Source organism: Rhyacophila brunnea, unplaced genomic scaffold (assembly GCF_057557595.1).
Source record: "Rhyacophila brunnea isolate RB1 unplaced genomic scaffold, BYU_Rbru_1.0 scaffold_5, whole genome shotgun sequence".
Taxonomy (NCBI): Eukaryota; Metazoa; Arthropoda; class Insecta; order Trichoptera; family Rhyacophilidae; genus Rhyacophila; species Rhyacophila brunnea.
The window spans coordinates 39,722,224-39,736,683 of NW_028233170.1; the positions used below are offsets into that span (position 1 = coordinate 39,722,224).

Genomic DNA, 14,460 nt, shown 5'->3' on the forward strand with positions numbered 1-14,460 from the left:
GTCGAAACAAACCAGTCATATAATTATTAAATTATAATAAAAGCATCATCACAAATTAACTATAAAATATTAACATAACTAGGTGGAGATACGTACTCGTACCTAGAGTTGGGTTTCGGGAATTTCCCGACGGGAATTTTCGAGAAATTTTCGAGATTTTCCATCCCGAATCTCGAGAATTGGAATTTTAAACATTTCGGGAAATCCCGGATCTCGAGAACTCTTCTTGGGATTCGGGATTTCTTTATTATCAAATATTTATTGAAAAAACGATTTTCTATATGAAAAAAGTGGACAGAAAACACTAAACGTTCAAAGACTGATCAGGGCATTTAATACAATTAAGCCAACGTCAACTCAAAATGAGCACATTTTTTGCAACATCAGGGGATTTTGTGTCTCAAAAGCGTACGCGATTGACAGTCTGTGTTTTTTGAAATTCTATTTTAAAAAGTAATGTTTTCAAATATTTTTGTTTTCCTAATTCTATTTTGTTTGTCTTCTTACATAAATAAAAAAAATCATATTTTTTTGGAATTTGTCTGTTTTTACATAGATTTTAGGATTTTTACAAGCTTTTTTTTAAATTTCCCGATATCTCGAGAATTCTCGAGAATTCAAAATTTCATCATTTCGGGAAATCCCGAATCTCGACATTATGATTTTCTCGGGAAATACCCAACTCTACTCGTACCACTAATATTATTTTGTGTCATCACTGTCACTTTCAATTCTAGTAATTCTTGCATCTGATTCTAGAAAATAGATACATTGTACAGGAATAATTATAGTTTTATTTTATTTTTTATCGTAGGGAGCTGCAAAATCAGTTGAGTGCCTCGAGCCTCCGAGTCCCTGAATCCGCCACTTCGCTTATGTAGTGCCAAATAATAATACATTAGGCCAAGCCCTTTGGTGTTGGGGGTGCTCATCCATGATGTTGGGGGTGCTCATCCAGGATGTTGGGCGTGCTCAGCATCCAGAGGGATTCAGGGGGCGGCAGAATACATTTTTTTTTATTATATCGTTAAACCCCATCGTAAATTCAATTAGGCATAGAAACTGAATGCTTTAATGAAATATTACATAATATATTATTTACCTACATATTAATATGTAGAATGGCAGCATATCTAAGAATGAACGCAAAGTACTCGTATATTAAAAAAATATATTATATTCCGATATATCGGAGTTTAAAATCTCTGATATACGACAAATGCATAACAGTATTCACCAGTGGCGAAGGGTGGAGGTAGGTTGTTAAGATCCGCCATAAATAGTGCATACTAAGCTTTGTCAGTCATGTGTATTTGTTTTCATTGAAATAAGACTACAATTTACAGATGGTGTTAGTTAGTTTTTAAAATTCAATTAAACCCTGCGAAACCAAGCCATAATAGATAATAGTCAAAAAATACTCGTCTATCTATAAAATATCTAAAATTATGCAATTAAATCATACATAATTTTGGATATTTTATAGATAGAAAAATATTTTTTTATCTATTATAGTTTGGTTTAGGCAGGGCGTAATGAATTTAAAAAAATGAACCAACAATATGTATAATATGTATGCTTAATCCAACGAAAACAAATAAGTATGAATAAAAAGTGTGCACAATTTTGTCGTAGGTATCTTGAGTTTTCAAAACTAACCAACACAATCTGTAAATTACTGTAGTCTTAGTTCAATAAAAACAAATACGTATGACTAACAAAGTCCAATGTGCACTGTTTATGGCGGATCTTAACAGTCTACCTCCACCCTTCGCTACTGGTATTCACAGTTGTATGAAAAAATAAGCAAAACCATTTTCTCAAGGGCCTAATACAATAGGCCAGTCATAGCATAAAATATTTCTGCAAAAAATTAATTCACCGTAGGTACAGCAAAGGCTGGCAGAAATGGATTCATAAAATTTGTAAGAACGTGCTTTCTTATAAATTTGTTGCGAGTATTAATATACCTAGTAAACAAGACTATTGTCTTGATGAATGATTGAATTTTTATATCGGGGGAGGGCCATCAATTTTGGGCCGGCAGTCGGGCGGCAATCACACTTAGTGCGCCCCTGTCTTAAGCATTAGGTGACTAGATAATAATATTATTCCGTGATGAATAATTATTAAAATTTAACAGCCTAGGTACATGTTTTTATTGTTTTTATTGCAGTTGGATTTGACGTTTACAACATAGAGACGGCAATGCCAGTTATTGACTTGGATGCGATTGAAAACCATTTGAGGGCAGCTCGAGAAGAGGAAAGACGGGTGAGTTATTTACTTTTTTTTACTTAAGCCGAAGCTAAACGAGCTAACTCGGATGAGAAGGACGCGGTCCGAGTAGCTCGGATAGGAGTAATTAGTATGAAGCTGTCTCGTACGATTGCGCTCGGATGGCACTCGATCCGAGTGTACTCGGATCGTGTCAACGCGGCTTTACTATACGTTATTACGCTCCAGCATCGAAGCATAGCACAAGCACAGTATCGCGCCACTTTCCGCGGTCTAGGTATATCCGCGTCTCACGTTTTCTGCCATGTGAGACCTGCAGAGCATGGCCCCCACAAAGAGGGGCTGATAGGGCTCTAGCCTCGGGGCCCGGGCTCAGGAGGGGCCCGGCGTGGCGAGTCGATCAGATAAGTGAGATAAACACACATCACAATTTTTCTCTAATAGTAAAAAAAGTCGCCTGCGGGACTATTTTTCTTCAATAATGTTAAGTATTTAAACTTATGTGGTTGTGTGACACAATTTTTAATTGTGTATCGATACTTGACAACTTCATAATTCATATGGATGTAGGTATTAAAATATAAAAAAAACACTAAATATATGTACACATTAATTTTACCGCGTACACCATTTGGAAAACGCTTCTGTAGAGCGTCACACTGCGTTTATCCTTAGCGATAGGTAGGGGGGTCGCCAAAGATCCTAGTCTGGAGACCCACTTCAGGATGTGGGGGCCATGCTGCAGTGCGTAGCTCGATTCTGCAGTACCGCTGCTGGGTGAGGGAGTGTCGGCCACCTGCCAACCATAAAATAAATTTGAATTTAAATTCAATACCCACGTCTTATTTAAAATAGTGATGTAGATATCTCCAATACGTATGTTTACATATTTCCCGCGTTGTAACTTCGATTGATTGGCGCGAAACAGTAAACAAATAAATTGAACAGACGTGGTTCGGTACAACAGGAATTTAAATCTGGAGTAAATACTCCCATGTGAATGTAAACCACGATGATCTCATTCTGTGTACAATAAAATCAACAGCTGCGATAAATATTTGTGAACGGCAGAGCAGTTCGCTCCAGATTTTTCGCCGAACGCAGGGCGGTGTACCATGGTAGACCATTATTTATATTACAATAAATTCGATGCTCTATAATCTATATTATATTTTGAACAACAAAAACAACATTCAATTTTATTTCTAGTTACCCGTTCAAGTGTTATACTTAAAATTAAATACAGTGATCCATGTTAATAATGGATAAGTGATTTAATTTTTATGAAAACTTCCCTTCTGCTGTTCTGATAAGAAAATTACCAGTTTAGTGCTCTGTAATGGTATAACACAATTTAATATGTGGTGTCCATTAATCTGCAAGTAAATTTAGATGTTATGTAGGTATATAAATGGAATGACAATATACCTAATTGAAAATGAATTGCCATAGTCGGGTATATAAATATTCCCTATAATAAGTTACTAGTATCATTATTATGTAAGTCAGTGCGTCATAAATTTAATAAGTTTTTGGACGGTTTTATGAAATATGTATAAACTCATTAATTATCTTATGCATTGGTTACATTTTTGTATGCAGTACGTTGATAATTGATGGAATATAGTGCTTTGACGCCAGTATGCTATATTTAAAGATATTTGGCAATTTTTTGTTTACGTTACTTATTTAGTTTTTTAATTTTCATTCAGCCTACGAAATTATTAGCTACGTATAATAATAGTTATGTATGTTATAATAGTATTTTTTTTTCGATATAATATGTTGATCGACTACTATGGTGTGGTTTTTGTATGTATATAATATTATTATGCAGCTAGGTGTATATAATATGTTTAATTCCGCCATTAAAATAGTGTAAATAACAAAAAAAAAACTAAATATGACACTCTAAATAGATTTTTTAAAATATCATTTTCGCCCATTTTTAAATATCGCGCGCTTAATGCGAGGATAAACAAATTATTGCCATAACGTGAAAATGATAAAATTACAGTTCAAATAAAATAATAATTATTGTTATTTTCAACAAACACGTTACTGAATTTTAAAATCAAACTTTTTTTTGTAAATACGAATTATGTATTGTAATAATATGACGGACTCTAAATCCCTCTGGAATCTGGATATTGGTTGCAACTGGCAACATACTCAAATATCCGTCAATCTGTCATTATTGTTTATTTTTGATAATATTTAAAATCTGCAAATTCAAAGTTATTATTTTATTTTATGCCATAAATGAAATTAAACAATGACTCGTTGCGTAAATTATAATAAACGTGAAAACATATTTTAATTGCCTAGTTCTAGTTATATGTAGAAAATAAATATGCTTACTATGTTTTAATGATGGACATCCCAAACAAGAGTGGATTATTTGATATACTGGAACCTACTATCATCGATAAATTCAACGGGGTTATCACTTTAAATGATGATACCATTAAAAAAGTATATTTTGTGTTATTATTCACAATAATATTATGTTTAACGCATCGATAAACACACTCTTGGCTAACATAAATAAGTATACATTATTACTAATAATTGTTATGTACTGTTTATTTTTCTTTAATATCATCCACCCTTACTCACATAACCATTAAAAATTACACACCTTTATCTAATAAAAACGTATTTGTCCAATAACACTGATAACAGGCCAACCTAACTACATAACATACTTTCGTATATTAAAATCAATAAATTAAAATTGCATTCAACTCAAAAATTCTCATAATATAGCTAATCACATGAAATCTCTTCGTTAGGCGGCCAAGATCCTTACCGGATTGTAGTCAATTAAAAAAATCAATATAAGTACTAGGTACTATGAAGGCGCATCACTAATTGAAAGAAATTGTTTATCAAGGTAACAGGGATTTCTGGTACTACTTTGGGTTAGGTTAGGTTAGGCTATACCTTTATATACACCCAAAATAAATAGGTAAATTCATTTGGTATTATTTTAAAAGAGTAGGCATAATTTCTTTAATAAAATATCTAATGTTATATAATATAATATATAGCTGGTGGTGTAATTTAATGTTGTGGAAATGTTTTAGCGGCGTAATGATCGTGAGGAAATACGCAGGAGGCTGGCGCTGGGTGCAGAGGTGGAAGACTTTTACGGTTCCGGAGACAGACCTGGACGAAAGCCCAGTCTTCAAGCACGGCTACAAAGCGGTATGATTATTGCCTTTATCACAATTTTATAATTATAGTTTATTATGTTACATCATAATACCGAAAACGCTAAGTGAGCGAAAAAAGCAACACAACGCATTGTTGATGGTGTTGAATAACTGAACACCAAAATTATTTACTTAGTCGATGTATGGTCGTATCTATTATGCCACAACGTGATGTATGCAAGTGAGAAACGACCGCGACATGGGCATCATACTTTTCCGATTTTGTGGCTATTCAACACCGTCCACAAGTGTAGTTGTGCCAGGTTTTTTCATTCCCTGAGTATTTTCAGTATTCAGGCTTAACATCTTTATTATATTAAGTCTCAAAGTAGGTTTAAAAATCAATTCCACCAAAACAAAGGTCATGATTCACTGCTTCGTGGGCTCAAAAGCAGTCCATATAAATGTCTACTCTAATAGCCTAACAGTACAACATAGTAATCGGAATGTAGCGTGCTAGACATAAGCACTGAAGATCTGGAAGGTTTTCAAATTTTTTATGATTTGCAGATTGGGTGAATTTTTAATATCAAGTTGAAGCTGTTAAAATATCAATCCCGAAAGTGGGTTCTACTATGCAAATTCTCATATTTCAATTGGTTTTTACAGGTCAAATATCCAATACAGTACCGAATCTTTGCTATCATTATTATGTAAGTGCAATATAATGGTGTTAATTTTTTGTCTACTGTTTCCAGGAATGAATCTTCAAATTTGTTTCATGAATGATACTGCATCAGACGGTGAATCACCGACAGATTTAGAGCCAGACGAAGACTTGTCCATAGAAAAGAAGCCTTCAATGATACCTGTAGAAAAAGATTGTGATAAGTCAAAGCTGAATGAAACAAAACCAGGTGTTCTGGAAATAAAGACGACTAACGGAAACTCGAAATCGAGTAAAGTAACAGGTAGACTACAATTTCTGTTATTTTAAAGTTACAATAATTAATTATTATATTAGTTGAAACATAGTATTCAGGGTGTAGGACTATTTGGCACATAAATCTGGATGCCAGGACAACTGGAGAATGGCCATCTTTGTGCCACTAATGATTAATGAAATGCGTGATGAAATACCTGAAAATAAATATGAAATATTTTAATAACCCACAGTGTCCTGGTTGGTTGAGTGAAGCCTCGAGTCACGGGTTGCATCTCGCGGCTGGCAACTCTAAAATAATGTAGTTATATCTATTTTTGAAACCAATGCTGATGTTGTTTTTTCACATTCAGACTGTAACTGTAGATATTTTTCCCAATGATTTTTCCAAACTGACTCGGCGCCTGCAAGTTGTGTAATACACAAACTTTTCAGTGGCATACTATACTGCGCAAAGCTTTACTATATCTGACAAAATTTAATCAACAATATTGCTCAATGTCAATCGCATATTGCACAATATTTGATTTATTGCGCCAAATTGTCCCAAAATAAGTAGAATTAATTACTGTTTATGTGATGATATTATTTTACTCCTCAGGAGTGCTGCGACCGTCTTCTCTAGCACTAAGTGATACAGCACGTCCCGCTATAATAAATAATTTATCAACACAAGCTGACTTTTTTGCCTGCCAAGCACGGCTGCAAACTGAAGCGCGGATGGCGCTGGCGCAGGCCAAAGAAATGGCTCATATACAAATGGAGGTTGGTACCTAGCTGCCATTTATTATCTGCAGAAAAAAATTAGAAAGATGTTCTTCCTCGAAACTATTGTATTCCTAATTAATTTATTTTTCAATCAAGATTGACTCATATACAATATTAATTTAACTGTGTAACATTCTTCATTGAACATAATGCGTATAACCTAGGATAGCCTCGGAAATATACTTATTAGAAAAATCCTAATCCTAATGCGTCGATGACATTGAGCTACTTTACAAGCTGCTTGTTGGCGAATTTAAAAGCGTGCGAGTCAGCTAGTGCGATTGTGATGACACACAAAACTTTCCACTCGCTCAAAAGTCAACAAGCTACCGAGTTGAAACCATTTTTGGTACTATTTTGACAGGACGTATTGAGTACTTCGTTTTTTTACCAAGAGGTCGCCACTATCGCTCTACTGCGCAGACGCATATCGGCCCACACGCCAGCGTGTACATTGTAAAGTAGACCGGCTTTCAACTTTTCCCGGTAGATTGTTTACAATCTGCTTGTTAGCTTGTTCGATGATGATACTGGGCGAGTTTACAAGCAGCTTGTAAAGTAGCTCAATGTCATTGACCCACAAGCTACCAGTGGCGAAGGGTGGAGGTAGGCTGTTAAGATTTGCTATAAATAGTGCACACTAAACTTTTTTAGTGATATGTATTTGTTTTTATTGAACTAAGACTACAATTTACAGATGGTGTTAGTTGGTTTTTAAAAATCAATTAAACCATGCCTAAACGAAACCATAATAGTTTTGGTCTAATTTGGGCAATACGACAAAATTGTGCACACTTTTTCATTCATAGTTATTTGTTTTCATTGGATTAAAAATACATATTACACATATTGTTGGTTAATTGTTTTTAATTCATTTAGCCCTGACTTAACCAAACTATAGTAAATAAAAAATATTATTCTATTTATAAAATATTCAAAGTTATGTATGATTTAATTGCATAATTTTAGATATTTTATAGATAGACATGTATTTTTGGACTATTATCTATTATGGCTTGGTTTCTCAGGGTTTAATTGAATTTTAACAACTAACCAACACTATCTGTAAATTGTAGTCTTATTTCAATGAAAACAAATATGTATGTCTGAAAAAGTTTAATGTGCACTGTTTATGGCGGATCGCCACTGCAAGCTACTGACTCCGTTACTATCCATGCCAATACTTCCAAGCAACTATGCATCGGAGATGTTCTCAAATTCCATCAATTAAATGTTGTGTATTTAAGGTGAATACTCCATCTCTATGAGTGACTCTTTTATTTCCTTTATTATTGTATTTTAGATTGACAGACAGCGGTTAGAAAACTCACCAATTACAGAAATGTTGAGAGTGAGTCTTGAGAAGGCAGGCATTGAATTTTTTGGGGACAGAAGGCGAGTATCAAGGCAAATGCTAACCGACATGAATATAGCTCAATTACAGGTATAATAAACTTGTTTTTCAATGTATTTATTTATTTTAACACATTATGGACGTTTCAAATAATTGTTAGTTCAAGGCGCTGACAATCCATGGCCTTTAAAATAGTCAGCTGGATAGTATTATGTATGTACTATTTATATTGAATAATTTTATTTTTCTCTCTTCTTGGTCGTGCACTCATGGCTGAGGATCGTGACCACATTTAAATTTCGCCGTCCTTTGAGCGACCAAGACTTTCCATCCTTCTCGATCTTCCGCTTCTCTCAGGGCAGAATGGATGGTGCCCCCAGTCAGCTCTTTCACTTGGTCGCTCCATCGCGCAGACGCTCTTCCTCTGCTTCGCCTTCCCTGGAGGCTACCCAAAACTACCAGTCTCTCCAGGTTGTCCGGTCCGCGCCTGACAATATGTCCAAAAAACTGCAGAATTCTTCTCAGACATATCGTCGAGAGCCGTTCCTTTATCTTCAGTCCCTGAATGATTGACTGGTTCGTCCTGTGCTCCGTCCAAGAAATGCGAAGCATTCGGCGCCAACACCACATCTCAAAGGCATCAATTGCCTTCCGTTCTCTTGCCTTCAGGGTCCACGACTTGATTCCGTATAGGAATATCGAGAACACTAATGTTTGCACAAGCATCATTTTTGTGGCAATCGGAATTCCCCGATCCTTCCATATAGTGGTAAGGCGTGTCATCGCACTTTTTGCAATTTGTGTGCGTCTTCTTCTTATATAAAATAATATTAACCCTTTCAAAGCGTCAAGAATACCGCTTTAATACAATAGAGCGCGTCATGATTTCAAGTTGTGATAAATCACAATAAATGTCAGTCAAACATGTACAAATACAGTCATCAAAAATATTTTAAGTGTTCAACGGTGATTATGAATAGTCGCAATATTTTTAACGATCTTAAAAATAAACATTTGTGACCTGATTATGATAAAGAATGACGAACAAGCCGCGTTATACAAAAAGCGTGTGACTTACGTTTCAGTCGCCATTTTGTTGACGTGTCGGCTCCGGACAAGTGCGTCGATGACAGAATTATGTTCAAAACTTCAGAGTTAATGCAACCGTAATCCCAGACCACTTAATAAATTATGAGAAATCCTTTTTTACACCCCACTTGATAATATTAATGGTTTATTTTGATAACATGACAATACACTATTCACTAAACAGAACACATAATCCACATAGTTTCAAATGTTATTAATTTATAAATTTCAACATCGTCTGATATGTAGATAGGTCATTTTAGTATTTTTGAAACACTTAAATATTTTAATAGTTCACCTTTTCATGGTATTCTCTAAAGCACGGATACACGCATAATGGCACGTTACACTCGGAACACATGTATCTGGAATATTTTTTGGTTTTCGGCTTTTTTTTTGTATTCGCACAAAGATGACAAACTCTGCAAGGATTTATCCGTTTATTTGCGGGAGGAATTATGTCCGGCATATGCTTTGCCATCGCTCTAGCTGATAAGCGCAGTGGATGGTCGACGGGTTGCTGTGCGCGGGATGTGGCTGGAACTTGATATTTTTCAAATATTTGCCTGATTACTTTTAACTGAAAATTAGCTAGACCTGTTTTTTTGCCTGTGATAGTACTAAACAGAATATATGAATTTAATAAAAACAGATCTATGATATGGAAAGCCACCTTTTTGTACCATTTTATTGATTTTCGCATACAACTTAGTGTACTTAACATCATATCAGCTTTATCTACAGATCCCATACATTTATTATATTGGATAACACATGTAGGTTTCAGTATAGGCTCTCCGGTCTGCCTATTGAATTTTCCTGTGGGTGTAAATGAATCATTGTGCAATGTAGTCAACATATGGACTTCGCGCCGGTCGTGCCATTTTATAGCCAATAGCGAGCTACTATTTTTTGACTCCACTTCTCCTTTCTTGAGCTTCCTAAATGTTGGCATATTTCTTCGATTTTTTCGGACTGTTCCGCAAGCATTTGTTTTTTTTTCGTGAAGATGTTTAAATAAGTCTGGGCTTGAATACCAGTTGTCAGTCCACATAGTATGACCTTTACCGAAATATTCGTTCATTAATGTCGTTACCACAGCTCCCGAAATGCCAAGTCCCTGCTCATCGACAATATCTGTTCCTTCCCCGCAATATATTATGAAATCTAATATATAACCAGTCATCACATCGCAAAGAACGAACATTTTTATGCCGAAACGGTGGCGTTTTGAAGGAATGTACTGTTTAAACAGCAATCTACCTTTGAAAACAATTATGCTTTCGTCGATACATAAGTTCTCGTGCGGCATCATTGTTTTTTTGAATATTTCTCGGCAATGGTCGATCAGAATTTTAATTTTATGTAATTTATCTCCAGGAATTTGAGTATTGGGATCCGAAAAGTGCAACATCCTCAAAAGCAAAGTATATCTGTCTCTTGGCATTACTTTCCCGAACATTTGGCTGGATAAGAGTGGATCGGTTGACCAATGTTCCTCTATTGTGATGTGACGATTTCTAGTCATCAACATACTTACAGCAAAAAAAATGTACATTTCTGGGACGTCTGTGTTGACCCACTTATGCATTCGTGATTTCGGCGATGGTTCTTGTCTTCTAATGTCTTCTGTATAATAGTTATTTGTTTCGATTACGATTCTGTCCATTATATTTGAATTCAAAAAATGCTCAAAAAATTCTATTTCTTTAGAGCTATCTGATAAATTTGTGTGCGGGCTGACTCCAGAAAAGAAATCATCAAATTCGTGAACAACTGGTATGAAAGGTCCAGTAGTCCACGAAGACAGATCGTCAACATTACGATTTACATTTAAATTAGAGGCGGCGGCAGCAGCACTTTCTGATGGGGCACTGGAAGTATCTGAATCATCGTAGTACTCATTTTCACTCAATTCATAATCTGAATCAGGATCATGAATTGCTTCTCCCATTTCATCGCTCAAATTACCAGGGATATCCATTTTAAAATAATGACAAAATATCGACCACACACAATATGCTATCACAAAATGTTTTTAATTTTTCCGATACAGAAATTTTCAATTGTGTGAAAATGTTTATTTACTTAACATATCTTTTCTTTATAAATGACTGATAACTAAGGTAAATAAACAACTTTTGTCCGTTTTACCTATTAGTATAATCAGAAAATAGTATTTAAAAATGTTAATCAACAATAAACAAAGAGAAATATTGAATCGCGGACTCTTATATTTAAATTACACCTTGTTCAAATTATTTTCCGAAACTATTAACTCGCGGATAATATACTAGCAGGTAGACGAATGAATGCAATCTCAAAAAGCATTCCTTTTGTAAAATGTTTTGTAAATTCACTTTGATCAATGTAACTTTCTCATATTCTATATAACAGTTTATGCACCAAATAGTTTTTCAATCACTAAAAAACAATATAACATATTATATCGCGAATTCGTATCGCTACAAACGCGTCAGTCAAATATCTTCGGCGCACATGCACTAAGAAGCGATAAGACACTAATATACCCGGCAAGTTTGAATTGGCCCGATGACTGATATTTTTTTATCCAAGACACGCTCCCGAAAAATATTTATTTAAATTAGATAGAACAAAAGTTTAGGCTATTCATTGACAGATGTCAAGAGAAGGATGATTTCTGAATAAATTAAATCAATATTAGATTTTTTCGCGCCTGGCCGAAAGCAGTACTAGGCAAACGAAAATCGAAATGACTTTAGTCAGCTGACGCGCGGATGACTTGCGCGTATAGGCTGACTAAAGTCAGTTGCCGCGTTAGAAAGGTTAAGAAAGTATGTAACATTCTTCAGAGTCTTAAGTCGTAATCTTAGGCAGAGTGGTATTCTAACTCACGTTTATCGCATGCCATGCATGTATGGGCGCGATAGATGCATTTACTAATCCCACTCGGTCCAAAAATTATCAGGGCATTTCTAATAGGTATGATACTGGTTTTCAAAAGATCCATAATATAAATTTGTAAATGTATGCATATTGTACATGAAATTATGTGAAAATCACTGAACCTATTTCGGTGTTGGATGGCTCGAATGAAAGAACTGGGTCCCATGATGAGTGTAAAAATAAAATTCAAAAACCTTGTACATACCTCTAGATTGGGACTATTGTCCTTACAAGTCAATAGTAATTTCATAAAGGTATAATATTATGTAATTTTGTTACATATTATAACTAATATTGTTACTCCACAATTTTAGGTAATCGTAAACGAACTGCATACCCAAATAGAGTTTTTGAATGAAAGTCTCGTCAAGTTACTCATAGCGCGCGATGAGTTGCATATGGGACAGGATTCAATGCTTGTTGACATAGAAGATTTGACGCGACATCTGTAAGTAGCACTCGTTAACTACTATAATTTCATTACAAAGACACATTATTAATTAATAAAGTGATTTGATTTCTTATAAATCAAAAATAAATGCCTCTACATTCATGAATATACATATTTCTCCACTGGGCTTCACAATAATACATTTCCAAGCTCAAAACATTTTATAAAATTGTGAAGATCTCCCCCTTAAGATGAGACTGTATCAGAATTATCTTCATGCCAGAATTTATTATATTATATTATATTGGATGAGACCGGGATATCTGTTTATAAATGAGACATTTATATTTCTGTTTAATTGAAATGACCATAGTGATTTCAAAGACAAACTTTGTAAATAACAAACAAATTTAATTATTATTTTAATTAACTGTCTCTAAACAGCCAAATTGAATATTAACACATATTATTCCATTTTCTTTATTATTGGAACATGCATACTACGGGAACTGCAGCAATATATGTAAGGCTAAATTAATTTGCTAAAGGTTCTGTATATTTTCTTGAAGTGCCCTCCCCTCCCCTGCAAACCAATATTTATTATTTTGGGGGACTCACATTATTACAAAATTCTTTAGAATACAAAAATTATCTGCACTTTTGTTCAAACTCAGGTAGCTATAGGTAGTTTAAAAATTTATAGTAACGTAATTTAATAATTAGAATATAATATTATGAATATTTATTGCATAATAATTAATTCTTATTCACATACTTCATACTAATTATAGCAATTTAGAGAGCTATTTAGTCCTCTTCTATTTTAATTAATTAATTAATTGTATTCATAAAGATTGCACGCTTTAACTGCATTCTACATGCCATCCCTCTGGAATCAAAACAGTGTACAGAGTAATTGTAGCTATGTTGTAGTTAGTTTTTGATATGACACTGTGTGTTCTTCCTCTTTCTTTTCTCAGTGTTAAGGGCTCATTGCAGAGGATATTGTCAAGAAACAATGTAGTAAAGTGTGCTGTTACATGTATGAGTTTGAAGGCGCTCTAAGTGTGTTAATTTCAATCGGTTAATTCGAATTCTTTTCGACACGCTCAGAAAGGCATTCACATTCATGTACCTAACAGTACTCTACTGCAGTCTTTTGAGAATGACCTCTGCAAAGAACCATAAATGTCGAGAAAAAAACATACGATGACAGCCCAAAAACACTAACAACAGTAAAAATCAACCATGAAACACTCAAGCATTATAGTGGTTGTGTCCCAAATGCATAGAATGTCGACGCGAACATAGATGTGAAAATTTTAATTAACAATGTAGGTACTGGTGCTTTCCACAACCAAACTTGCCATTTTTGAAATTCCGATTGCCCAACGATTATTAAAATATTTTCAAATTGACATACAATGGTAGAAATATGAAAACTCCACAATATAAATTGAGTAATCATACATTTATATTTAATATAAACAATAATTTAATGGTTGCTTGGTCAATGGTTATACCTAGAGTGTCTTCGTCATACATGTATTTTTTTATTGACGTGGCAATAAAATTTTAGAAAATGTTAAGA

At 34.4% G+C, this 14,460-nt stretch overlaps 1 protein-coding gene across 2 annotated transcripts in view; it reads left to right on the forward strand.

Annotated features, from left to right (window-relative positions):
• The window catches only part of Schip1 (Schwannomin interacting protein 1), a 28,178-nt gene that overhangs the window by 12,233 nt on the left and 1,485 nt on the right, over positions 1–14,460 (forward strand). For both annotated transcript variants that reach the window (XM_085955218.1, XM_085955219.1), the window contains exons 6-11: positions 2,177–2,274; positions 5,328–5,448; positions 6,155–6,367; positions 6,941–7,104; positions 8,411–8,551; positions 12,793–12,926. In XM_085955218.1, the coding sequence (XP_085811344.1) occupies positions 2,177–2,274; positions 5,328–5,448; positions 6,155–6,367; positions 6,941–7,104; positions 8,411–8,551; positions 12,793–12,926 (871 nt within the window). The remainder of the gene's footprint in view (positions 1–2,176; positions 2,275–5,327; positions 5,449–6,154; positions 6,368–6,940; positions 7,105–8,410; positions 8,552–12,792; positions 12,927–14,460) is intronic.